We start from the raw sequence: 26777 nt of genomic DNA, 5'->3' as shown, positions 1-26777 counted from the left end.
TTGCCAGAGGCATCCCTTGGAAGATGAAATAAAAAAAAAGTAGTTTCTTTATGCTCCATGCATGGAATGAGGTTAATGAATGCTGCCTTTCTGCTCAAGATTGCATTGACATGCTCAAGAATCATGTATGTAATACAAAATAAATGTTAGCCAAAACAAAGAAGAAAATAAGAAGCTTCAAATTTAGTAAAGAAGAGAGACGTGATTTATGATAAAAGATCCAGAAAGATTCAAGCATACCTAACTACAGCTGGTAAAAAAAAAAAAAAAAAAAAAAAAAAGACATTATGTAGAAAAAAAGAAAAGAGAATGACTGAACAGAATATGCTTGAATGCTCAAATGCTGTTATTTTGTTAGGAAATATGTCATTGATGAAAAGAAAAGGTGGAGAGAAAAAAATTATACCATGAAAGATCTTAATTGAGAAGGCCAAATAAAAATAGAAATTAAAGGTAAAATTGAATGTAAAACCTGGGAATTCATGATTGAAATGCTCACTTTCTTTCTAATATTTTTTCTCAATTCCATTTTTAATAGAGGCTATATTGTCGCTCTTAAATCTTTTATGAACAGTTGTTGGTATTGAGAGTATATTACATCCTCTCCTTGGTATCTCTATTATTTCACACTTTATGTTTTTTAGGTCCCTGCTAAATGCCATTTGTTGGTAGTGATTTAATGCCAGCGAAGTTATTCAGGTTGCTCCATAACTTCCTCTTAATGAACTCTGTATCTGTCAAGGTCGTTCTCATTTCCAGTGATGACAATTTGCCATAGTGACAAAATTTCTTCACTGAGGATAAACTGATAGATAAAAGAGTATTCTCAACTTCAGCTTTTCAATTTATTGTTTTTCCTTTCCTTTTCTCCATTAAATTGCATAAAAACACTGGCTTTTATCAGAACTCACCACCAGTGACGTCTGAAACACCACACCGATTTTCCAGTTCCTTGCAACAACAAAATAAGAGAATTATCTCAGAAAAAGCTATTTAAAACATTGTAGCCACTGAGATTACAAACCCCATCTGTGCTATCTGAGACTATTAAGCATTCAGGGCTTTGATTTTATGGATTTTGTTTTTCTATTAGATTAATTTGCTTTGCCCTTCAGTTTCACGTTGGCCTTCAGAGCTGTTATTTTGTTCATCTTCCTCTTTTAAAATGTCTGTTCCTTTTGAGCTAATACATCACCACTGTTATTTTTAGAAAATAATTTCTATTTTGATACAAAGCCTAATTGCACAGTGATTACTAATTGAATGACTCCACTTTCACTTGCATGCGTATCATTTGAGAGCTGACATCTTTCTTGAGTATGTTCAGGCAAATGCTGAAATGAGGGTGCACCCAGAAATGGCCAGAGATGTAGAAGTCCTTTCTCGGCATACCCCCACCTAGAATTTGACAAGTGTGCAATTGTTTGGCTCAGAATCACCTTTTGGTACAAGCATTCCTGGAGAATTTATTTCTATAATGAATATCTAGAAAACCTTCGCTTGGCTGACTCTGCTCATAGTTTGATAAGCAGATCTGGATACGCATCGTCCGAAAAAAAAATCAGTTTCTGCAGTTTCCTCTCCTGATTTCACCATGATTTTTGATCACATAGATCTGACCAAGCTGCACTCAGTGATAGTACAAATATCTTGTATCACCCCCCCCATCACACACTTTCACCGAGCCCAGCAGTACCCTCCTCTCACAGCTGGATTGCTTCTTTACCCCAAACCTATTCTTCGTTGTTGCTTGTGCATTAGCACAGTAATTCATTTTGTGATCTTCCTCTCAATCAATGTCTACTTCTGTGATGTATTAGGAATTCTTTTGCCAGTTTTTGATCATCTTTTCCCAGGTGGAAGAACTGTCACCCAATTTAGTCAGTCCAATCCTTCCCTTTGATAAATTACTCTCTGTTTCTGTTGCTTTCTCTTAAAGTCAGATTGTGTCATCTGACTCATGTAGGCATCAGAGATGCCTGATTACTGGAACATGAGCCTGCCAAATGTGACGAAACCCCAACTGCAATAATCTTAATAACAGAGTCTACCTGTGGACTGTCCCCTGCTGCAATGATGCTGAGCTGTTCTGGCCATGCCTGTCTTATGGAATGGAGCCATCCTGACCTTTATCCATTCCAAACAAGATCAAAAAAGTTAACCTCATGCAAAGAGTTGCACCTCCTAGGATGAGGAGATATGACATGTATCAAGTGATTGAGGTAGAAAGAGCTGCAAAGTAGAAAACAAAATGAGGAAATACAATTCACTCCTGTTCAGTAACTGTAAGGGAATGTATCATATCCTGGAGTCACCTAAGAAAGAAATTATTCCCTTCAGTTTTAAAATTTCTGTGACTGTGTTTCCTGTTAGCTGCTAAGGTTGTGCTTTGACCACTGCTTCATTAAGGGGCCCTCACAAAAGGAGGAGCTACCTTTTAATCATCAGATTATTTAAAGTGACCCAGATACAGAAAGCAAGGATTAGATAAATCGGTCCTCCCCCAAGCTTATCTTGTTATTTAAAAGCCCTCTGGTTTCCTTTCCTCGATATCCTGCTCTAAGCTCATTGCAAACACATTAGCCAAGAAATATTTGTGTTTAAATTTGCCCCCGTTATGGTTACCATTTCCTATTTCAACACGTAGGAGACGCTACCATGGCTGCTAGAATATTCTTATCCAGACTGTTCATCAGATTGAAGCAATCCTTAGTGTAGCATTACATTTCCAGCCTCAGTATGCTTTCCCGAAAAGGAGCGGTAAGAGAGCTCATTGAATGCCCATATTCAGTGTTTCCAGAAATGCAAAGGGAGGATTTAGATGATTCTCAGAGAAGTGATCAGCTTGTCTCAGGATGCGCTAGGATTTGCTTTATCAGAGATTGCTCTCCCCACGGTTTGTAAAGATAATCTTACCTTCAGAATGGAGCATATTTTGCAGAGTATTTGCTGCTCCATTATGACAGAAGGTTTTAATTCCACTAACTGGGCTTTCTGCTTTTATATCACTGTATTTAGAAAGCCAGATTTTTAGCTGCTTGTATATCAAGAGGAGTCATTTAGCTGCAGTTCATCATTGCTAATGTAATAAAGGATCAGGCCCATTATCTCTTCACTGGAGGGAAAAAAAAAAAGCCTTCTGGAGGATTATATGGATTTTGAGAGATGTAAACAAAATTAATACATTAAGAACAACGAAAGAACAGATATATTTATTCATCCTGTCTTAAACTAGTCCAGTTTTCAGCTGCCTGTCTGTTACAGTGATTACCAGTTGATGATAAACAACCCTTGATCTTGAAGTGTGATCTCAGGCAGCCACGTGAGTGCAGTGGGATGCCTGTGCATGCAAGACTGAAGTGGTGCTTAGATTGACACAGAATTACAGGATAACACAGTGTGAACATGAGATAACGACTGTTAATATCAGTGCATTCATGTGAAACTTTCCTGTTTCCCCAAATAATTCATAAAGTTAAAGGAAAAATAACCCAATGAGGATGCCCACTTTATGGTAGCAGCTGCATGGTGATCTGGTGACTGCTTGACTTTCTCTCAGAAGCTGCTTGGAAGATCAGGAGCTCTTGATGAACAAAGGAGGGTACTGAGCCACTTTGGTGTTTGTCTCTGGGATTCCAGCTGCAGCCATAAAATAACTGAATGTGTCAGGATCTCAACCAACAAAGACTGAAAACAAACTGAAAATAGTCACGGCATACATCTTAGTCTATTTTGTTAACTTGCAGTCTCTGTTGAAGTGCTGTAGAGGGTCAAGTGGTCCAGGTTGAAAGATTTTAATTTAAACAAATAGTGGGTTTTTTCAGCTAATAATGTGATACATGGCCTCTAATATTTATTCTTAAAATGCATAAACGGTAGGAGACTGCAGTAAACCAACAGACTAGCTGAGAGGATAGGGGCTCACCAGACCGGCACATGCCACATTGCGCCCCACTGTAATGACGCAGTCCGATGATAAGAACCAGGCAGTGGAAATGTTATCTGTGTATGTTTATGCAAGTGTAGATATAACTGAGTCACAACTGAATAAATACAAGCATTTTATTTATAATTTTAGTGCAATATTGTCTTCTTTCCAGCCCCTCAACCATATACATAAATTGTTTTCAGTGCTGCTTTTCCTTTACTATGTTTGAAAGGCAAACCCAAATGCTGCTTTGGATGACTGCTCAGAATTCAGCTGTGAGACTCTGCCCTGGCTGGGCTTTTGGGCCCTAACCCATGCCCAGTACCAAGGCTGTGTTTCCTTGTGCGTGACTAATCAGTCATCTTCCCATTATTCTCCATCAGCTCAGTTTCTGTTGTAGGTTCCCTCCTTGTAAAAACGACACTTCCAAGGCACAGAACATCTTGATTTCTGCCTGGCTGTGTTTCAGGCTCTCTTGCTGCTTTGCTGTTCTTGCAGAGAAAATTGTGATATTTGACGCTGCTGAAATAGAATGTTTGTGCTCTTTAAATTTGGCATCTGAGCTAGGAAGTGACTTACAGTAAAACACACATCTCAAGAGAGACGTTCTTGTGACGGTGAGGCAGCAGGTGCTGTATGCATAGTGCTGTGGTTGGGGCTCTGTGGGATCGCCATGAATGAACTTACCAGGTTTATCACAAACCCAGGCAACATTGTTTATCCGTAGGCTTTGTGATTATTGCGGTGATGTAAGTACAAAGTGGAAAACACTATTTATATTACTAGAGAGTTAGTGAGATGGTTCAAGGGCTGTTGTTGCCAGTATAGGCTTCTGCATCACTACATTTTAAAAATTTTAATTACAAATTAGTTTTATGATGTGTCAGTTCAAACAAGTAAATACTTTTTCATTGTTTTGTTTGTTTAACTGTTTGGCTCAATAAAGTAGAATCAGCAGCCTTCCTAAATCCAGTAATTCTGGCCTTTTTCCTAAATGCTTTTCGCAGCTTTAATCTTTACAACCTATGGGACCTTGCTGGCCTCAGCCTCTACTGCGTGCAATGAATGTAAAGATTGTCACCTAAATGATTAGCTGACACTTGTTGGGGAATTTTACCGCAGGTCAGAGTCCAGGAGCTCTCCTGTGCCCTTGCAGGTGTGTCACTTTACATTGAAGAGTTCTGTGCTCACAAATGCTTACATCTGATCTGTGTGTCATTCTTTTCACTAGCACCTTCCAGCTTTGCTATAAAAGGAAATGATATTCCAGGAAAATGAGTGTATGCTAACGTGCTGCTCATTTTGAGACATGGGGGAAAGAATCTGGTGAGAAAACATAAGATGGTTTCATCAATACCCAAAATCCGCAGTATTGAATTTTGCTGGTTATTGATGTATGCAAAGGGTTTCTCTACTGAATCTCTCTTTCTCATAATGTGGATATAGGAAAAAAAACAAAAATTCCATCCGTGAAGGTGCAGTCAGCATCACAGCAGTGCAGTCGGAGGGGCAGGAGGACAAGCAGGGAAGAGAGTGCACTTTCTGCTTCAGTCTCTCAAGGCTGAGCCAGACATGAAGCTGAAGCTGTTCACTTCTCTCAGAAGAAGGAAAGAATCTTGAATTGAATTATTTTTCTCAAAGGCATAATTTTGATTTTTGCGCTGGGGTTGGTTCAGCACTTCTCCTTATGGTTGAAGTGGAATCAAACTCCCTGCTAGGGTCCCAAGGGCAACACACAGACGAATATCAGATGGGCTTCTGAATATTACAGTGGTACATTTTACACAAATAGATCTTCTTATGAAAAAGCATTTAAAGGTAAAATTAAGCAGTATGCAAGCATTACGTGTCACCTTGACACTATTGATCTGACTACTCGGTAAGCACTATAGACTCACTGGAGAAAGAAGTACAGTAGTTTTCCAGTTTTAGTTGTTTTCAGCTTGTGAAGGCCTGGCAAAATACATCAGCTTAAATATAGTTGTTTACTAAAATAACCAAAACCAACCCTGAACTTTTTAAAAACGTATATAGTATTGTACAGTTAATATGAAGACTTCCAGTTCTGATAGTAAACATTATTTCTAATCCTCTTTAGTCATAGATGTAGTGAAGGGTAGTTTCCTTCTATCCACCTTTGCATTCTGAATTTCATGCTGCTTAAGCTGTCAGTTGAAGAAGATGGGCTTTTGATTTGAATATTCTCAATCTTTCTTTGGAGTAGCCCACTCTCCCTTGACTGTATGGCAAAACAAGACTCCTTAGGCACCTTAAATTTGGCAAATTAAAATTAAATGCTGTGAATTTCCCTTTAGCATATCTTCACAAATTTAACAGTTGCGTATTTGCTTGACTGTAGTAGTCCAAATATTTCTGAGATATTTTTTTCTTGAAAAAGAATATGGATTATATGTTGTTTTATGGAAAATGTATTTTAATGGGAAAAAAAGAGGAATGTGAATAACTGCTAAAGCTAGCGCTATGTAAAACTTCTGGATGTTGATGTAAGCTAACAAAAAAAAAAAAAAAAGAGAAAGAGACCTTTAAAAGAGAGAGACCTTTAAAAGTTAAATTAGATACCTTGATCTATCCTTAATTCACCCTTTTAGGCAGAGAATCTCTCCTGCTAAAGATAAAATCCTCTTATGAAGGGTTTATTTTTAGACTGGCTGAAAATAATGCTCAGAGCATAATGCACAACAAAATTCCCAGAATCGTGATATTGTTGATTCTATCAAGATGTGTGTTCTTAATTTAGCTTGCAGTGTTGCATTTATATGTAACCTTCATATTTCACTGATTAAAATTAATTATTTGCTTGGATTGATAGAGGATTTTTCACTAAATCACAGAACGGCTGAGGTTGGAGGGCATCTCTGGAGGTCATCTGGTCCCACGCCCCTGCTCAAGCAGGGTCACCTACAGCAGGCTGCCCAAGGCTGTGTCCAGATGGCTTTTGAGCATCTCCAAGGCTGGCCGCTGCACAACCTCTCTGGGCAACCTCTGTCAGCGCTTGGGCAACCTCTGTCAGCGCTCGGTCACCCTCACAGGAAAAAAAGGTTTCCTGATGTTCATAGGGACCCTCCTGTGTTTCAGTTTGTGCTCATCACCTCTGGTCCTTTTCATTCCCTGCATGACGTTCTACGGTGGTTATTGCCTCTGCTGTGGAGGCCGCTGGAAGTTGGCATAAAGGGAGACAGTGAGTGAAGGCAGACTTATTTTAACTGTTAAGGTGAGATGTAGATATCACTGGTTTAGGCTAATGTCTGTGGAAAAATGGGGAAAACAGGGAGGTGAATTGTATGTTGCTGAATGAGGATTTAAATCAGGTACTTACTGCTCTTGTTGAAGCCGAGTAACATTCTGAAGAGTAGAAAAAATCCTGAAACAGTTATTGAACGTAAAGGCCCCAGAAATGATCATGATCTTACTATGTAAAATGATATATTAACATTTGACCGTAAATCAGAAGATTTTATAATCTGTGTGAGCTGTTTCATGAGTAATCTAAGTTTGTCTCGTTCTTGTCTCACCCATTGTGCCAGTATCTGCTGATTTTGGGGCTGGTTTAAGTTCTAACGAGCAGAAAGAGGCGGCGGCGCAGGAAGGAAGATAGAGCAATTTCACAGAGGCTTCTCTTAGGTTACGTCAGGTGCTGGGTCCTGTGAAGGAAACTCTAGAGTGACCCAGAGCAAACGGAGCTTTTATATGGGCGGTGTTTTGTGCACAGACTCTTCTCTGAATGTTGCTTGAGAAGTGCAGTTGCAGAATTGTAGTAAAGGTTGCAGAAAAAGCTTAGTTAATTTGATTTTCATTTGTGACCTTGGGAAAATAACTTTTTTTTTTCCTTGGTGCTGGGGGGGAAGAAAGCTATCAAAACCCCAAACCAAAACCCCATGCAGTAAGGTGGAGAGGCAGAAAAGACAACTGGCCTGGGTTGGGCAATCTACTGATTGCGTTGACCTTCTGATTGGTTATTACGTCTTGAAGAGTAAGTAGGTATGAGTATTTGCTGTATGTAGACAATTGCATTAGATGTCAGTTGTCTTCCCTAGTAATCTCGGTGGTCTTCTAATACCATCTTAAACACTTCCTGGAGACCTTTAAAATAAAATAGGTATGTTCATTTGGGTTTACATTAGCTATTTAATCATAGGATATGTTGCTAACTCCTATATGTCATTTTAAGAGGCAAACCAAGAGAAGAGATACTATATCTTTATTTATCTTTCTTTTCCTTATCAGTATGAATTTAGCTATCTATCTATCTACATATCTATAGATAGATATATAGATATTATATAGGTATATAGACACTAAAGGCCATATCTTCATGGACAAGCATGGGTAGGCTAGTCATTCAGTTGCACCGGCTACTAACCAGAATTTGGTAGATGCACGCTTCTGATCATTTGGTACTGCACACAAAGAGTATGGTTCCTTGAAAGCCTGCCACAAAATAAAGCTCAACCAAGCTATATAACTGTTTGTATGATTTTCTAAACGCTCTAATAATGCCCCTGCATCTTCAAACTGTGTTCTTCATTAGGGCTTGGGCAAAACTTAATGATACAAATTCTGAGTCATATATAGGCTTGCCAATTTGCATTAATAGCTTGAAGAATCATTGAGAGCTACTAATTTTCTCAAATTAGCAAGTGAATCAGTGAATGTAGTAGAAAGAATGGAGTACAAAATATACTCTATTTGTTTAGCGTTAATTTCTCATTATAACTTCATGTTGTAGCAGTAAACATCTTGCAATATACATTTGTAAGGATAATGAAATCTGTGTACTCTGTTCTCATGACAAATACTCTGATGAAATCATTGTTCAAAAATGAATGTTATATATCATTACAAAATTAATTTCTGTTTTTCAGATGATGCACAAAATCTAAACATATAGACATAACATAATTACACAGATGGGCTTTCAGAAAAAGCAAAATAAAGTGCATTTCTCCTTTTCCAGGTCACATATATATGCTGCAGTCAGCACTTCTACTTTAATTCTGGACTGTGTTTAAACAGTATGGTATTGTAAGCTGAAGGAAAATTTATTGAAATAAAGATTCCCCACCGCTGGCCCAGTCAACCCTCTGTATCCCATCCCACATGCTAAAACGAGGGGGGGAGAGGTCAGTCTCCTTTGCCATATGGCCATGGAGAATCATTAACCAGAATGTCGTGGATTCCATAGAAGGCGTTTTGGCGTAGTGAAACAAAAATCTAGGGAAAACATGTTTACTTCACTTTGCAGAGATCTGCAATCTTGAGCTTTGAAATGTCTCTACAAACAGAAAGGAGAAACCAAGTATTGGCATATAGCTCTTCGAAACTGAAAGATGAGAAACTGGGAAGGGGATTTTAGATTAACAAAAGTGAAGGAAACAGAGGGAAAGATGTGCTTTTGTTGTGGGCATTTTCATTTAACTGCAGGACCAGTTGAGAGAGACAGAAACTTGCTGTGTAGGATGCAGAGACAGACACATCATAGAAACTCTGCAAGGTGGGAGGAGGGGTGGAAGGAAGTCCTGGGGGCCACTGGGCAAATGAGAAGGAAGAGCCTCCAGCTGGGCTAACAGGTAATCCCACTGGGCACAGCTCTGTCAAGGGGAGCTGTGATCTTGGTAATCCTAAAATAGTTTTCTGGGCAAGTGCCAGAAGTGTTGAGGTCAGGAACACTGCAACTAAAAACTCTGAAACCAGATCTTTACTGAGAAAGCAGAATTTACCCTGCCAGCTGAAAAAATCAGGCTTGTCCTTGCCAGGGGGAGAAATTCAGGGGAAGCTTTTTCAGTGTATCTGGTATAAGCAGTTTTGCTTATAGAACTTGGCATCCTGTTGCAATTTCCAAAATAAGCCAGATTTTAAGAGAATAGATACAGTAGTTTCAAACTACAAATAAAGCTTGAAGGAAAAAAAAAAGGCTATGATTTTATGTGCAAGAATTTCCTTACCCCTGATTGCTGTAGTTTCAGGTATGATTATAGCATGTGAGGAGGATATCCTTGATATAACAGGCACTCTTCTGGATCTCTGTGTGGAAAAATACGTAGTACTTCTTGGTACTAAATGATCATGAAGTCATATATGTATTGTTTATGGTCTCCTAATCCAGGATTTATTTCCTGATCCTGTTTGAGAGCTAGGGACTTGAACTGATTAAAATATAACAACAAAAAAAGATTCTTTGGAGCTTTTAAGTGAATTGATTTACTCTGGCTTGAAAATTGTCATATGAAAATTTAAAATATTGCTATGTTAGACTTTAATATTAAAATACTGATGAGGTGGGTGGAAAATTACTATTAGTTATTCCAAATAGATTGCCATTTTGTTTCTTTCCGGAGTGGGAAGGAAAACTGACACAGTGAGCCAGCTCTGTTACCTGCGGTTTTCTCTGTCCTATGCTGTACAAGTGCAATCAAGAAGAAACCAATCTGTTCATAATTCCCGCTGCCAGTTCAGTCCCTATCCCTGGCAATCCCCTGCCTTTCTGCACCTACCTAATGACACTGAACGGCTCTCCTTCATTTTATCCTGTGATGAGAACTCTCCTCTGCCCCCTGTTAAAGAGTTGCCTGAGGAGCAGCCAGGAGGCCAGCAGAGCCCCCGACCAGCCCCAGGGCAGACGTGGGAGAGCCTGGCTCCTTTGCCCAGTTTGTGCTTCCAGTTTGCTGCCTAATTTTAGCAGTTGTTTGGGGGGAGGGAAGCTGCCCATCAAAACGCTGTGCAGGCTGACCTTACTGTTAAGAGGCTTTTCTTGATATCCAACCTGAATTTTCTTTCCAGCAACCTTAGCAAACTGTGTCCTTTTCTATTTGTTTTAGTCATCACAAACATGGAGATCAGACCTTTACCCTCCTTTTTAAAGACAGTCACCTTGTTTTCCTCCAGTTCTCCTTTTCCAGACAGAGCACCACCAATTACTAGTCTTTTATCAAAGAAAAATAACTTCCCTGGGGACATAGATTTTTACACCAATGCAACAACGATCTTTATTACAGCAGAATGAGCTCATTGACCAGTGCCCCGCTGGCAGACCACTGTGACCTTCAGGTCCTTTTCTGCAGAATTCTCTAACTCGTTATTCCCTGTTGTTTTTCCTGCAATAGTGGCAAAATGTGTATTTGTCTTTACCAGATTACATTTTCAGCTCTCTTCTCTGGAGTAACAGGAACCTTTCAAATTATGATCCTATTGTGTGGTGTACTTGCAGACCATCTTGTTGGTGCTGTCTGTAACTGTAAGAAGAGCACTGTTCCATCCTTCAAGTCATTACTGAGACTATTGGATAACACCTGCCAAAGACAGACAGACCCCTATGCAAAGCCACTTGAAATCCATCCCAAAGTTTTGGCATTGAACTGCTGTTAACTGTTCTCGGGGTGCCATTTTTTACTTATGTGTCCCAAGGCTGTTGATGAAAGTGCCAGAATATTATGCAAAGCAGTATTAAAAGACTTGCTACAACACATATGAAGTATATCATGATATACTCAACGTAAATGATATTTATTTCCTGAGCAGTCTTTCACATTTGTAAATACAGAGGGAGGTCATAAAGTCATCAGTTCTACAATCAACTGTATTATCTAGTGACTGAAAAATGAGATTTCATTTCATTAGGAAATTACTGGAATGTTTCCACAGCAAGTTTGCTAGAAAGAATAACATTGGCTTGTCTGAAACAAGGTTCTTGGTTACCACAGTGTCTGCATTAATTCTGACCACTTCTGTAAATGCATAAGGTTATCATTCATTGTGACAGTACGCAAGATTAAAAAAAAATAATAAAATTGCACATTTGAAGTCTGGTTTATGGTTTATGTTCTAGCTACAAGTGCCATTCCAAGACAGAAGAATGTTTTCAGCAGTATAGGTGGTTATGTCCTACTATGTTACACGGTGATCTACAGAATATTAAAGATTTTTCTAAGGCCTTTTAAATAATCTTAAAAACTCTTTGAGGAAAGTTATTAATCAGGCAGACAACTCACTTCCATGCCTTTCTTTCATAAGGATTTTGTAGCTAATGAATTAAAGTTGTTTGTATTAAAGTATTTTAATGGGAAGAAAGGACTTGGGTTTCTAATGAATTTGCCTGTAGTTTGATTAACTTGGAAAAATTTTTTTGGAGTTACTCTATTATCCAGAGCAGATTCTTCTAAGGACTCTAGGACATTTTAATGAATGTTTATAATTAAATGATAGATGAGCTTTCTGTACGCACAGAGATGCAGTTGTTGCTTTGCAAGGTTGAGTTCCTTTATGTTTGATGACTGGCAATGTTTTATGCATTACAGATTTTTTTGTAGTATGTTAAGCCTTTGCCGTCTCTACTCAGCTTGTCACGAGGTATAGACTTTGTAGTCTCCAGGGGATGATGTCTTTGGTTAAGTTAATGTAATAAATGAAGGAATATCTTGCTTTCCTGTCAGCTTTCATAAAACTTTATTGCCAGCTTCACAGTCCCCAAGCATTATCAGCAAGGAATAGCTGTATTAATAATTAGTGTGTTCGTTGCTTCCCTAAAATATACATCGAAAGAAAATGAGTGTGAAAGCATGTAGAGTTTTGTGGGTTTAAATAGTGTTAAACATTACCGTATTTAAAATACAAAAATGTATTAAAAAATACAAAGCTGTTTTGCTTACATACTTAAAACATTTCAGCTAAAAAACAAATGCATTTTTAGTGGTGTATTTATTTGTGCTTTCTTATTGTTGGTATATTCCGTTTCCTCATTACAATATTTTCTCGTGTGTTCTTCTTAGAATGGCTTTACTCCTTTATATATGGCAGCTCAAGAGAACCACATTGAAGTGGTGAAGTATCTCCTGGAGAATGGAGCCAACCAAAGCACAGCTACTGAGGTGAGGTACATTGTTCTTTTTTTACACACACTCTTATTTTCCTTTGCCTTTATATTCAGATTGCTTACAGTCAGAAGATTTTTCAAACGGAGTATTTTGAGAATCTTACCCATTTTTTTCTACATGTTCAGAAAACAAAGCTGAACTGTTCTGAAAGTGGTGAAAAGTCAAGGGATGAAATCCAGCCTGATTCATTTGACAGCAAAATTTCCACTGACTTCAGTGAGCTCAGGGTTTTCATCTTCAGTTTTTCCCCTTTTCTCCTATCAGCTTCCTGAAGAATTTTCTGAAAAATGAATGAGGCTTTGAAGAGAGGTCCCTAAGGCTGTAGAAGCTACAGAGGCCAAGGTGGTATTGCCAGGGGAGTGCGATGAATCGATCATAGGCTAAGTGGGGAGGTACAACATTTCATTTGAACAGATCTACATCTCCTACAAAGCCCATGAAAACGCAAGCATCTAGGAGTGCCATCACCTGAGCGACAGGGCTATCTTTGTGCTGCTTTTCCATTTGCACTGTAAAATCTGGGAAAAAATCAGTGAATAGAGTATTATAGCACATATATCCCACTCTTGGCTTATAAGAGGTCTTCCGGGGAAAGTAGTTTAGAGGATTGCTTCAGCTTCTTCCTCGGCCAGCTGAAAAGTGTGTGGAACGTAATGTGAATGTCATAATTAGGGGTATGAGGACTGTGTCCAAAAGGGTGTCTATGTATAGTGTAAAATGGTATCAAAACAATTAGTATCAACAGTTTGTGGTTTACAAGCTTCCTTTTAGATTGGGTCTTGAGATGTTAGATGAGTTCAGAATATTTTCTGCATAGAAAGAAAGAGGGAGAAACAGGCAAGCACACAGATGTGCAGAAAAGATGAGTGGGATGGGCTCTCTGTGGTGCTGGGTTCATACAACCATGCAGGTAAAAGGGGCCTCAGGAGGTCACATACTCCAACCACCGGCTCCTGTTCCCCTAGGGAGGAGCAGTGGCAGCTGGACCTCCTTGACCAGCGAAATTACTCTGATTTTGAAGCTTGTCTGTGACTTTGTGTAACCTGTGAATATTCATCATTATCTGTCATTAGCGTAAATTGGAAATGAAATTACTAACAAGGATCACATCAGTGAGCTCAGCAGGCAGTGTGCTGGTTTCTCCTCGGACACTTTATTTCTACGGCTGGACCATGTGGGTATAAATACACAGGAGGATGGTATTAATTGCTAAGTTCTGGATTTAAGTGTCATGCTGTTAACCTGCAGTAGCTTCAGTGCAAGCAGGGCAGGCACCAAAGTAAGAGAGACAAGACTCCATCTCAGGAGGAACTGAATCGTAAGAACTTCCATCTGCAAATGGGAGGATTTAAGGGCAATGCAGGAAAACTCGTAGGACATGAGGATTGTGCTCATTGTGTTTCCTCTTCTTGTTCTCTTCCTGATGGACATTCTTCTATTCCAAGTCAAGGGGATGAGTGAACAGGCTCTGTGCTGCAAAGTGTGTTGGTTTCACCTTTGTCCTGTGGATATGGATGTGCCATGTGAAGTAGTAATAGGAAAGTTCCTCTCCTGTTAGAGCTTTTGCTTGTGTTTATTACTTTTCCCTAGTTTGTTTTCTGGATTCAGAGACACATGAATGTGAAATGATGGTGCATTTATGCTCACTCTCCTTTAAACCAAACTGCCAGTGTTAACAGCTGCTTTCCTGTCCCTTCTTTCATTGGATACTGTACCATTTGATGACAGCTCCTAAAATAATCCTCTTGTGGCCCGCATATATGGTGATCACATTACATGTCAGCTTTCTGAAATATGAAATCCCATGTGATTGCCAGGCAACGTCGCAGAAACACACCCTGTGTGAAGGAGCCGAGTGGAGCTGTGGTTCTGCAGGAGCCCAGCCCAGCTACAGCCCACAGTCACCTGCTTGAGCCTTTCTCCCAGTGACTTTTACCAGCTGTGATGATCAGGGGCACTGGAAATTCATTCATTGGTTTACAGGAACTGTGAGGCTGAGATGGTTACAATTAATGCTTCCTCTGCTTGAATGCAGACATCCAGGCATCGCTGGAACTCACAGTTATAGTCTGATTTTTATTTTTTTTTTTTTAAAAAGGGAGGGAGAAAAAAAAAATAATCAAATGCCCCCCACTCAACCCAAGTCTAACTCTGTCTTCTGCCATCAGAAAGGTCAGTTTTTACCTTTGTAGCTTGGAAAGTAAAGGCTGTCTACCCACTTATTGCTTAACTAGATAAAGTTTTGGTTTCAGGTCTTGCTGAAGTGATGGTTTCAGTGATTTGAGTGTTACTGAAGGATGGCCCAAGCCACCATCTGCTGTCACATGTGCAGAGTTAGTCTCACAGAGTAAAGAAATGGTACATTAAATAAGGTGGGATGGCAGCCTGAAGTGAGGATGCCACCAAAACACATGGAGAAGGACCTTCAGTCTGGTATCAAAGGTTGGCTGTCCTCCTGTGGGGCAGTGGGGAAGAAAAATGCTTTCTCTGAGCTCTGGTCAGCATGCTTTCCAGAAGCAATAGGAGAGGCAATGCAGAAAGAGTGGTGTCCTTTTAGAGAAGGATAGCAGATAGTGGTGCAAATCAAATGGATGATCTTGTCTTTGAAGCTTTGAAACTTGTGCTGCCTTTAGATATATTTTGTTTCCTCAAACACTTATATACATACATATACAAAATGAGAGTAAGGATGAGCTCAGTTTCACAGGGCCTCTAATGCAGGATTTGTTCTCATGTTCCCAGAGGCGAAAGGCAAATGCATTAAGCCATTTCAACACCTAATGTAGCCTCAATCTCGGAATTATCTTTACAGTTCAGCTGTTTCATCAGCTGTTCACCCTTTTTTAATTCACTGTACAGAATTTAATCTCTATTACAGAAAGAAATCATAGCAGTATCACTGTTACAACGCACCTACTCACAGTTCTACGCAAAGGGGAGTGAATGCTATTTGATTACTAAGGGGAAAAATTGCTCGGGCAATTCCTCAGATGTTTCTTTCAGCATATGTTAGCTCTCATTCCTTCCTAACACATCCTTTATTATTTTATCATCTTTCCATATTCCTAGTCCAACTCAATTCTGTCTCGTTCCTATGCCTGTTACTCTTTGGTTGTTCCTTCTGACCTAGACCCAGCAGACCCTGTTGTATTTATTCCCTTCCCTTCTGTTGCTATTCACCATATCTCCAGTCACAGGCTCTGTTCCTCCTGGTTCCGCTTCCCTCCAATCTAGCATGTGGTTACAGCGTTTACGTGCTTGGGCGGCGTGCAAGGCAAGCTAGAATCAGTTTGATAGAAAAAAGGGAGCAGGCAGTACTTCAGATGAGGTAGCAGTTTGTGATCATGTGATGCATTTTAAAGCATTGACAATCCAGGGCATGTGTGGAGGAGAGAGGCAATTTAAAAATAATTTAAAAGCAAAGCATGAATGAATGAATGAAAAGCAGAAAGATTTTTCTGACTTTGTTTTTCCAAAAAGTACAAATAATCTAATGTTTTCTTCCTTCAAACTAGAATAAATTTGTACTCATGATCTGGCTTTCTTGAGTCGTAGCCCATGTGTAATTCAGAATGGGAAACAGCAGCAATGCATCCAAAGATACATGAAGACATGAAATATTCAGAAGCAGGTTTCCTGTATATTTTTCACATCTACTTTGTTCAGTGCTCACTAATCCTTACCAAAATATTGCTAAAGATATGCTCTGTGTCTCATTTTAAGGTGAGAAACAATTAAGAGAGATACTGTAGAATGATCCTTTGCTTGTACTTGACTTCAAAAAAGACTACTTTGTAATGGAAAAAATGTGCTTCTGACATGTTTGAAATCATATCTGGGTTAAAATGTTGTGCCTCCAATGTCATTTCACTGGAGATGGTGGTGCAGAGGTAGAAAACCACTGGTAACATGCTTATCAAACTTCTCCATGTGTGAATGGTGCTGTGCAAACCACTGAAGCTGTACATCCTTTGGCTTACTGAGCATACCTTGTTTTCCTCTACCAGGACGGTTTCACTCCTTTAGCTGTTGCACTGCAACAAGGACACAACCAGGCAGTGGCCATCCTCCTGGAAAATGACACCAAGGGGAAAGTGAGATTACCAGCTCTGCACATTGCCGCTAGAAAAGACGACACCAAATCGGCGGCGCTCTTACTGCAGAATGACCATAATGCTGATGTGCAGTCCAAGGTAACAAGATGCTGCCATAGAGGTAACAGGGTAGCCATGCGGCTGAGTGCCGATGGGCAACAAGCTGTACTTCCTTCCTCTTAATGGTTAAAGGTAAATTCTTCCATGGGGAAAGACAAGTTGCTCGACCAGTATCACCAGTAATAGATCTACTTTTGCAGCATTCAGCTACACAGTAATTACAAACTACTCATTTTTCTGCTTTTCAGTTATGCCTCCCATTTCTTTGGTAACCAGCTTTCTCTCATTATTTGTAAACGAGAAGACACTGGAATGGAAGCAGAATCACTGCTTCCCTATTAAATAGGATACTGGTTTATTGCCCATGGGAACATAGGTTGTATTTAAAGTTAATGCATGCTTGAATGGCTTTTCCCATAATTAACAGCATAATTCATTTCAAAAAGCAACATAGTTCTTCGTTTTGCGGCTAGTCTTTAATATTGTTCCTCTTTTTCCCAAACCATGCTGCATCAGATGATGGTGAATAGGACGACTGAGGTACCGAGATAAAAAATTTTTCTTTCTGTTATTTATAATTATTTTCTCTTCTCTGTGGCAATATTTCTTTATTATTTAGCACTAAAAGTGAAGATATGGCTCTTCTTTAATGCACAGAATTTTAAGACTAAGAAAACCTATTTTTATTGATCCTTTGTCTTAGAATTTCTTTTTATTTGTGTCACTGTTGAAGTAAATTTTGACAATTCATATCAGTTCAAAGAAGTCTGAAGTAAGTAATGGAGCTAAGAGGATAAAGATGCTTTTCTAGATCAGCTTTTTTAGTTATGAAAATGCACTTCGTTGGCCTAACTAAATTAAGGTGTCTGGCTCAGCCAGAGTAATGATAAAATTAATTTTCCTTCTTTTACAATTATAAATATAATCAAATCCTCCAAAGTAAAAACTTGTTCAGAGCATCAGCTTATTTTTACCATTCTTCTTATTACAACTTTTTGAATATAAAGTTTTGAAAAGTCCTTAAGGTATAACACATAGTCAGAATTTACATGCAGCAGATATTACATTTCTCACAGGGATTCAGGAAATACCAACTCTTCAAGCACTTCCACTAAAAATCAAGGGTCCGATTAGCTAGAACTGTAATTTCTCCCCTGCAGATTATTATCACATTTAGGAAAGAGATTTATTTCCAAGAATGAGGTCATTATTTGAATGCCTGCTTTTAAGTAATGGAGTTTCTCTGTTAGATGAGGGGATGAATTTTAAATGCATGCACCCTTGTGAAAGTGCATCCTGCTCGGTGTGTGCACATGTGAGCAAGTTGCCGCGAGGCAGCTGGCAATGGGAATTGAAAGGGTGACAGCTTTGCGCTGGCATCCACCCGTGGGCACGTTCTTCACTATGATCAATGTGACAAGGGTTATCACTTCTACACCTGCCATCACGTTACTTCTCAGTACCTTGTGTTTGTCACCAGGCAAACACATGTCCACGAAAAGGTAGTTGTTAATGCAATACACATGCAAACTATAGCTCAATGCAGCATCGTATTTGTGTGCCCAGTATCCTCGGTAGTCATTGCCCTGCTAATCTATCACAGCAAGGTGATTATGAATTTAATGAGTGTGTGACTGGACTTTGACCAGGATCACCTGTGGGCTGACAAGCAAGTAAATGGAATTAGGGTAAAATAATGGGCTTATTGCTCTACCTTTTGGGAATAAAGTTGATTTTGAAGCGCAACATGTGCCTACATTTCTGTATTCCAAGAGTAGTTCAAAATGATGATTTCTACACTGCAAGGAATGAAACCTAGTTGAAAATATGGTATAGTCTAGAAGCCAAAACTATTTCTCCCTTTCTATAACAGTAAGATCTGATCAAATCAGTGTGGAGCTCTTCAGGGAAACCTCAAAAGCAAGATCCTTTCTACTTGAATTACTTATGAAACTAAAAGCTTGCACTGTGTCCTAGCTTCTGAAAAATTAATCTTTTTTATGATGTTGTCAAGCAGTTCTATATTTCATATCTAAAGCAGGTTTCACCTTCTACTGTTCAAGAGGCAATAAGTAAATTGTGTTTTTTTCTGATGTATAGATGGAAAAGTTTCTTCAGATCTTGAGATCCAAATTGTATCTAAATATAAATAATTATGGTTCTTATACTGCGATACTAAGTTTCTCATGTACAACAAATTCTTCAGTCACATGTTGAATAATCATTGCTTTTCAAAAAAAAAAAAAAAAGCAAGAAGGAAATATGTTGTCAATATTTTTAATCCTAAGAGCAGTAAAATAAGAGTCCACCAACTTTTGTGGTCATTTATCCAAAACCAGTAAATGGATGCAGCCCAAAAGACCCATGTTGCTTCCAAATTGTAATAAGGAAACTTCCTTAATTTTCTTCAAGAATGGCTAATATATTAATATTTTCTGTGATGAAAGCTACTTATCTTATTGGCTACTGATTTAGAAGACTGAGTTGGAGAATTAAAGAATGAAGCACTTTTGATAACCTCTCGAATGAAAACTGCACTCTGTGCCTGAAAGGCTGTGCTATATTATAGGTGAACTGTGACATGATACATTTGTTTCCCAGCAGCTTTTAAAATCAAGTTCTTGTTCAGTTGATTATTTTGTATGAAATGATTTCTATAATAAGGGCTGTTTCTCTTTATAGAGTGGCTTTACACCTTTGCACATAGCTGCACACTATGGAAATGTCAATGTGGCAACGCTTCTGCTAAACCGAGGAGCTGCGGTCGATTTCACAGCAAGGGTACGGAATAATTTCTTTCTCTTCTTAGTTTAATGACCGACAAAAGTGGGAGTGTTTCTTTGTGTAATTCTTAGTCAAGAGTAAGTGAGGAGCAAAGTAATGCTGACCTGTTGTGTTCAGAGATGTCTTCTTTTTGCAGTAATTCTTAAAGGTTGCCTCCACACAATGCACCAGTGTCCTTGGGAGTTGAGTAGTGCGCGGTATTCCCAGCTGAAGGAAGCAGGCTCCTGTGACTAGCTCTAGAAAGCTCATAACATGTCAGCTCACTTCAGCTTTTCTGTCAGTCAGACGTACTCCAGAGATATATGTAGGATTTATCAGCTTATTCAGTATTTGCTATACTAGTTTAATTTGGTATTTTCGCATATAAACATAGTTGGAAAAAGTAAAGGTGTATTGCCATTATATAAATGCAACAATAAAACTACTAATTGATCATGACTACTCTTTTATGGTAAACAACTGTAGAGCTACGTAATATAGTCTCTTTGCTGTTGTGCATTACATAGTTTGAAGCACGGCATCTGGTGCCATAAAAACCTCTGGTAATCTGTACCTCAACACAGCTACTGGATCACAATTTTTTTGTTTAATTTCGCCAGACACACTTTGAATTACTTCAGAGTTCTGCCTTTCAGACTGACTTCCTCCTGTTGCCAGTCTGGAATAGCTGCTAATATTATTTCTTTCCTCACCCAAAGTGCTTGCAAGGACTTTCAGCTTAAACAGCACTTACTCCTTTATGCTATCGGCATTACACTAAGAAGGTTCCTTTGTGTAGGAGTCACGCATCTGTGTACTCTGTGTATGTTGCAATGATTTAAATGCATCAGTGTTTTGTGAATATTGATTCATTGGACTCTGATACATGTTTGTTTATTTGTCTGACCCTGGGACTGTGATGTTCGCTGCTTTGGCAGATGTGCTGCTTCGTTTAATAAAAACCCCAAACAATGAATAAAGATTCTTGCTTAGAAAGGAATTACTAACTCTAGCTTATATGGTGTGTGCCTAGCTCTAATGCTCAAGTACATTTTCGTTTATTCTCTATGATGTGATGGTCTCATTTTTTTGTGATCCGAACACAAATTCACCACCATTATACACCTTCAAATCCATCCTGCTCATTGTTTGTTCTTTTCATGGTGTAGAATGGAATCACCCCACTGCATGTGGCTTCCAAAAGGGGAAACACAAACATGGTGAAGCTCTTGTTGGATCGCGGAGGGCAGATCGATGCCAAAACCAGGGTGAGTCTTTCTATTCCCTGAATATGATGTTGACCCTTCTTGGGAATGGATTGGGATTTTTTGTTTGCTTGTTTTTTATTTTTAAGCCAGAGACTGGGAACACAAAGATTCATACTAGGAGTTCAGCTTCAGTGATTGTGTCTTGTTCTCTGTTCTTGAAGTGAGATATTAGATGTGGCTGCTATAAACGACTCACAAAAAATAGAAGTTCAGCTGAACACAGCTCCAAAAATGTTACATATTGCCTCCTCACAAGTGTACTTTTTTAGAAACATGGAACAAATTTAAATTCTGACTCCAAAAATAATTGAGGAAGAAATATTTTTGTACCTTTTTGTACTTCTTTAAAATTCAGAATCTTACCTTTAGTTTTCAGATTGTTATTTATTTTATGTAAAATGTTTTCTATGATGGACTAAAGAATATCAGGTATTGATAACAGCAGGAGGCAGAAATACTATTTCCTTTAGTCTCCTGTAGAATCTAGCTACATTGTACAAGAAAAAAATATGATGAAACTGATCTTTTTGAGGAAAGAAGCCTGTTGGTCCAACTTCACATGACACAAGAACACGCGTGCTGCACAGCAATGGGAAGTGGAGGGTTTGGGCTCAGCCAAGCCTTTCAGTCCCCTGATGTCCTCTAAATGACTGTGCCAGGCATAGCGTGCCTCATAAAAACTGCCATAGTGGGCTGGCAGTCACCTTTTATCAAAAAGTCAATACTGGGAACATACTCTGTGCCAGCAGCCCATTCACCTCTATCCCAGACTAACCACTGCAAATTAGGTGACTCTCACTACCTTCCTTCTCCCAGGTGTCCTGTTGAAGTGCCACACCAATACTGTGCTCTTTATTTAGGGCAGATTTTGCAGTCATCCCAGACAAAAGAAAAGCCCATCAATGTATATGGGCAGGGTTAATTATTTCAGATGGGATTTTGGAGTCACCTAGGTAAACACAGTCATTTATGTGAGCCGAACTGCACGGGACTTGTTCTTGAAAGCTGCTGGGTTTTAAGCACTGATCTGCAAAATTTTATCTCCAAGTAATAGAGGGTGCCTTAGAACACAAGAGTTTACAGCTGGGCATAAAAGTTTTTGTTTAATAAGGTAGAAAGGGAGAGGAAGGTAGAGGATATTGCTGTCAACTACCTCTGCAGTTACTTTTGTATTAATTGCATCAACCATTTGTTGCTTCATAAGCTAGGAAGTCAATCATGATTATTGTGTAACTCTGTATGTGGTTATGATTTTGATTTCTTATTATGTATGAAATGTGTCTCTTTTTTTTTTTTTTTTTTTTTAATTATGGTTGATGGAAATGAAGGTGTGCAGTAAATCATCCCTGGTCAAATTTTCTGCAATAAGTGCCTAAAATCTCATAGTAAAGAAGCATGAAATGGTAATAATACATTGCAGTCAGGATATTCCACATACTTAAAAGCATAGTAGTCATATGGAAATGGTCCATTTGGCCTGTGGAATGACAGTATTGATTCACCTATTTCCTGTTCAGCATTTAGACACTGGTTTTAGACAAGTTGGCACATATGATTGTAAAGGACATCTTAGATTTTAAGAGGTCAAGGTGTATTCCCTTCCCTGCTCACTCACAAAGACTGATTGCAGATGTGAATGAAACTGAAAGAGCAGGACTCTGTCCTGCGTAGGTGGAAGGTACTAATTTTAGAGTCTTCTCATTGTCTTGGCTTCCTGCCCTTTGTCAGCTGCTACATTAGCTCAAAACCTGTCAGCACAAAGATGGCAGTGAAAACCCATAGAAGTATCCTAAAGCACACATACCCCTTCGCCCAGGCTCATGAGTTTCCTCTGCTTTCATCTTCTGCCTTCTCCCTGCTCAAAGGCACATGGTGGTGGTCGGCTGCCTGTACTGCACAGTGGGGAAGATTCCAGAGCTTTGGTTTTGCTGTCAAGTGTCTCTGTGGCATGGTTTTGTCTTCATGCCAGCTGTTTACATCTTCTTGGTGTCCTTTTCCCTTCGCTTTGTCTGCATGCCTTGTGTGCTTTGCTGTGGCTGTGAGCATGTAGGGTATTGAAGGGGTAGGCTGTGTGTTGCATGCCGTGTGTACATGTGTTCGGTACTGTAAAGGGCAGACCTCCGCCGCCTCCACCTCGGTACTAACATGCTTGCCTTTCCATACTTGCCTTTTCATTGCTTCTGAGGAACACATGCATTCTTCCAGTAGGTCAGATTCACTGAAAAACAGTCTAATTAAAAGTACTAGGAGAGTTCATTGCTGGATAGCTTGGGCTGTTATTCTTAGTTTCCATTCCACATCAAAATAAGCTTTTTGGTTAAAAACGCACTCATTGCTTTCATTCAGTTTCTTTTTAACTTACTTTTATTACATGACATCTGATGATGCATAAATAAAGATGCACAAACTTATTTTAACAGATTTTAGATGAGCCTCTGTACTTTAATTTTGCAGTTAATCTGTGAAATCTTTTTGTTTGAAAATGTTCCATTGGAATGATCTATTAGGAGCCCCTGTGTTGTCTAAAAAAACCAAATTATAATGTATGTTCTTCAAAGGGAGTAAACCATGCATGTGTCCTACTGTTCCATAGTTAATGTTGCATGCCAGAAGAAAGCATCACTTACTGCAGGATTTATGTATTTCAATTTTCTATACATTTCATAATGTATTTGTTGAAAATTTATGGCATTGCTCACTAGAGTATAAAGATGTAGAATTGTAAATCTGCTTGCTACACTTAAAAATTTTAAAATAATATTTTACTTAATTTTTTTTCAGGTTTTACTATTTTGCTCAACTGACTACTAAATAAGTTTTTAAAACATGGAATTTCATTTCTCTTTTCTATTGTATCTAAAGCAAAAATGTAAACTCCATTCCCAATAATATTTATAAGATACTCTTATTAGTACTGTCTGTTATATCTACATTTGTGCTACTTCTGTTTCCACACAAGCCTTATTGGGAGTTTTGTTTGCTAATTAATGGGTAAAATGTCTTATGCTAAAACATTTCATACTTAAAATCTTAGTCAAATCTATATTGTCGACACATTTACCTGAAAGGTGGTGGAAAGGTCAGTTTGTGATTAAATTGATGTCGTGGTCAAGAGTAAGGTGGCAGTTATCAGTTCTCACCTGCATTTACAGCCTTCCAGAAACATAGTAAGGATTATTACAGGGAGAATTATTTTAAGCATTTAAAAGCAGAGCAATTTCAGCATGGCCTATATATATTTTTTTTCTATTAAAAAACCCACCATATTCTTTTATAATGGAATAGTAACAGTAAGTATACGCAGAGCATTGAAATGTTACTGACTACTAAAGCATTTTAGGAGTATTCTTTCTGAATGCAATTTTTGTATTATCTCTATTTTTTTAGTCTCGCTATAGAAACTGTAAGGAAAAAAAGGAACAAGAATGTGAGGCATTTTTAGGTTTTGAATGCTTTTATACTTTTGAAAGACAGTGTTAATCAGAGGCCTTTGTCACCTTGCTGGTGGTATTTTTGTGGGACTATGCAAATGCCCTTAGAAGGTGGGGAGAAACATGTTCACCTGTCTCAGATGCTGAAGTTTGTCACACATTTTGCGTTCTTTCTATTGAATCTTGCCAACACTGGAATTAAATTTTTCTTGCTCTGGGACTTTAGAATCCTCTTGCAGGCTTTCATCCAGAATATTTCCAGTAGAAAAAAAATTCCAGGAATGAAACACAGCATCTAGTCTTGGAATGGAAAGCTTATTGTGTGGGAAAGTAAACATGTTGTGTGCCTGGAGCGCGGCAGCTGGAGCTGGAGAGGGCAGTAGAGGCAATAATGGTGGGGAGAACGTCTGGCATGCCATTTGGGTTGGAGAAGGGCCACAGGAAAGGAAGGCGGCTCAGCTGGAGCTGACAGAAGTGGAAGGTCTGTCACAGAGATGTGCAATACCAGTGGAAAAAGAAAAGGAAGGAATCTATGGGGCCTGGAACTCAGATCTTTTTGGTTGGTTGGTTGGTTATTTGCTTGTTTTGGCTTGGTTTTTTTGTGGTGAATGTGCTTCAGACACCCCTTAACACTTGTTCTGGGAACCTAATGAGGTTTATTTGTAATAATGTCTCCTTTTGTATGTATGCATTCTGACAAAATAGGCAAGGCTTTCTGCTGTTTCTGCATGGTAGTGGGTTTCCCACCATAAAGCCGTTGTAGCAGGATCCTAACCCTGTTTTGGCACTGTGCTATGTTTACGGGGGGGGGGGGGGGTGTCCTGCAGTAATGATGCTGTGACATTTTCTTCTAGTCTTCACATGTGCACAGAGCACTAATAATTCATTGGCAGTTTTTACCGTTTCTTAAAGCAACGTCGGATTATAAATATCTAATCACAATGCAGATATTTACTATAAAAAATTGAGTGGATTCATATAATGTTTACAAGGGAGTGGGAAGGAATGTTGTACAGATTATCTATGCAAGCTATATAGATAGTGGCTATTATTTAGGATTATTTAAGTTAATATCTTATTACTCAAGCAAACGCATGGCATATTTTTTTGCTGCATTTCTAAAATTTGTACTTTGAAGGGCAGACCTGGAGGAATATTTTAGAGCATGTTTAATTATGCCAAGACTCTGAGAGCTTGGAGCAAGAGGGAGATTTGCCTTGTGCATTTTTAAAGAGGTGAGATTTAGTAGTAATGAAAAATGAACAAATGGAAAGGCCTTTATTTGTAGAGAAAATTTAGGCAATTTTGCATGTCTACCATACAAAATACTAAAATTTTATTTCACCCTTATAAAAATGAGACTATTCAGCTGCAGTTCAGAAGAATTCTTTGATAATTTGGCCTTTAATTTTCATGTGTTATCATTGATCTTCGTTCAAATGAGCACTGAATGTGCACAACTGTCAAGATGCTGCCCATATAATTTCCTATTAAGAATCTCTCGTAAGCACAGCTTCTTTTTGTCTTGGCCTCTCTGGTAAGCTGAAGTAAAGCAATTTAATCACTGTGAAAGGACCCAATAATTTATCTTCCCCAACCCTGCAGTTAGGAGTCATGCACAGAATTCAGAATGAATTTTACAGGCTAAAAAATGACCAATGATTTATTTTCAAGCTAAAAAGGCAAGAATTTACCTTCTACTTTGAGAGCCATTTAAGAGGAACTTAGGACTGATGGGATTTCATGGGTTCTGTACATACAGAGAGGATTGTAGTGTCATTTCTAGCAGTGACCCAGCTGTTGGTTACTTTGGAAAGCGTGAGCTAGGAGAGCACCACGTACGGCAACAACAGAACACCAGGTGCAGGGTTTCACTTGGAAGATGAAAACGTTTAACTCTCCATTATGTGCTGTTTGGGATGAGAAGATAAATATTTGACTACTTATGATATTAAATCGCTAAATTTCTTGTCTCCCAGCATGGTGGCCTTTGTGTTTATGGGATATCCATTATCTGTGCTTCAAAGTCTGTGTCTCTTCAACCCAGTGTTGTACGTAGTGTCAAATGATGTGTTTGGTATTTTGGTCAGCATGTGTTCTTCAGTTTACGTGATGTATCAATTAGCAATGGAATGATTAAAAAAGCACATAGGCAAAGTCCTGCAACAGATTTCAGAGCACTGAGGTTCATAGCAAATAGGTAATGGTGCAAAAGAGGACTGATCTGGTATACCAGTGTGTCTCTTGATGTTGGCTAATGTTAGTTTATCTTCATGGTATTACGTACTAATTCTTCCACTACAACAACTCTCTCTTGTCAGTTTCCCTCACCTTGAAGAAAACAT

The 26777-nt window shown here is 38.8% G+C and overlaps 1 protein-coding gene across 39 annotated transcripts in view; it reads left to right on the top strand.

Moving 5' to 3' along the window:
- ANK2 (ankyrin 2) overlaps nt 1-26777 on the top strand; it is a 382481-nt gene that overhangs the window by 242206 nt on the left and 113498 nt on the right. For 34 of the 39 annotated variants that reach the window (XM_055796029.1, XM_055796032.1, XM_055796031.1 and 31 more), the window contains 5 exons: nt 12712-12810; nt 16824-17009; nt 17487-17510; nt 19653-19751; nt 20903-21001. In XM_055796029.1, coding sequence (XP_055652004.1) covers nt 12712-12810; nt 16824-17009; nt 17487-17510; nt 19653-19751; nt 20903-21001 — 507 coding nt within the window. The remainder of the gene's footprint in view (nt 1-12711; nt 12811-16823; nt 17010-17486; nt 17511-19652; nt 19752-20902; nt 21002-26777) is intronic. The other 5 variants (XM_055796027.1, XM_055796041.1, XM_055796053.1 and 2 more) reach the window with 1 other exon arrangement.

This window comes from Falco peregrinus, chromosome 2 (assembly GCF_023634155.1).
Source record: "Falco peregrinus isolate bFalPer1 chromosome 2, bFalPer1.pri, whole genome shotgun sequence".
NCBI lineage: Eukaryota > Metazoa > Chordata > Aves > Falconiformes > Falconidae > Falco > Falco peregrinus.
Note: the sequence above shows the minus strand (reverse complement) of the source record. Positions and strands in the feature narration are given on the sequence as shown.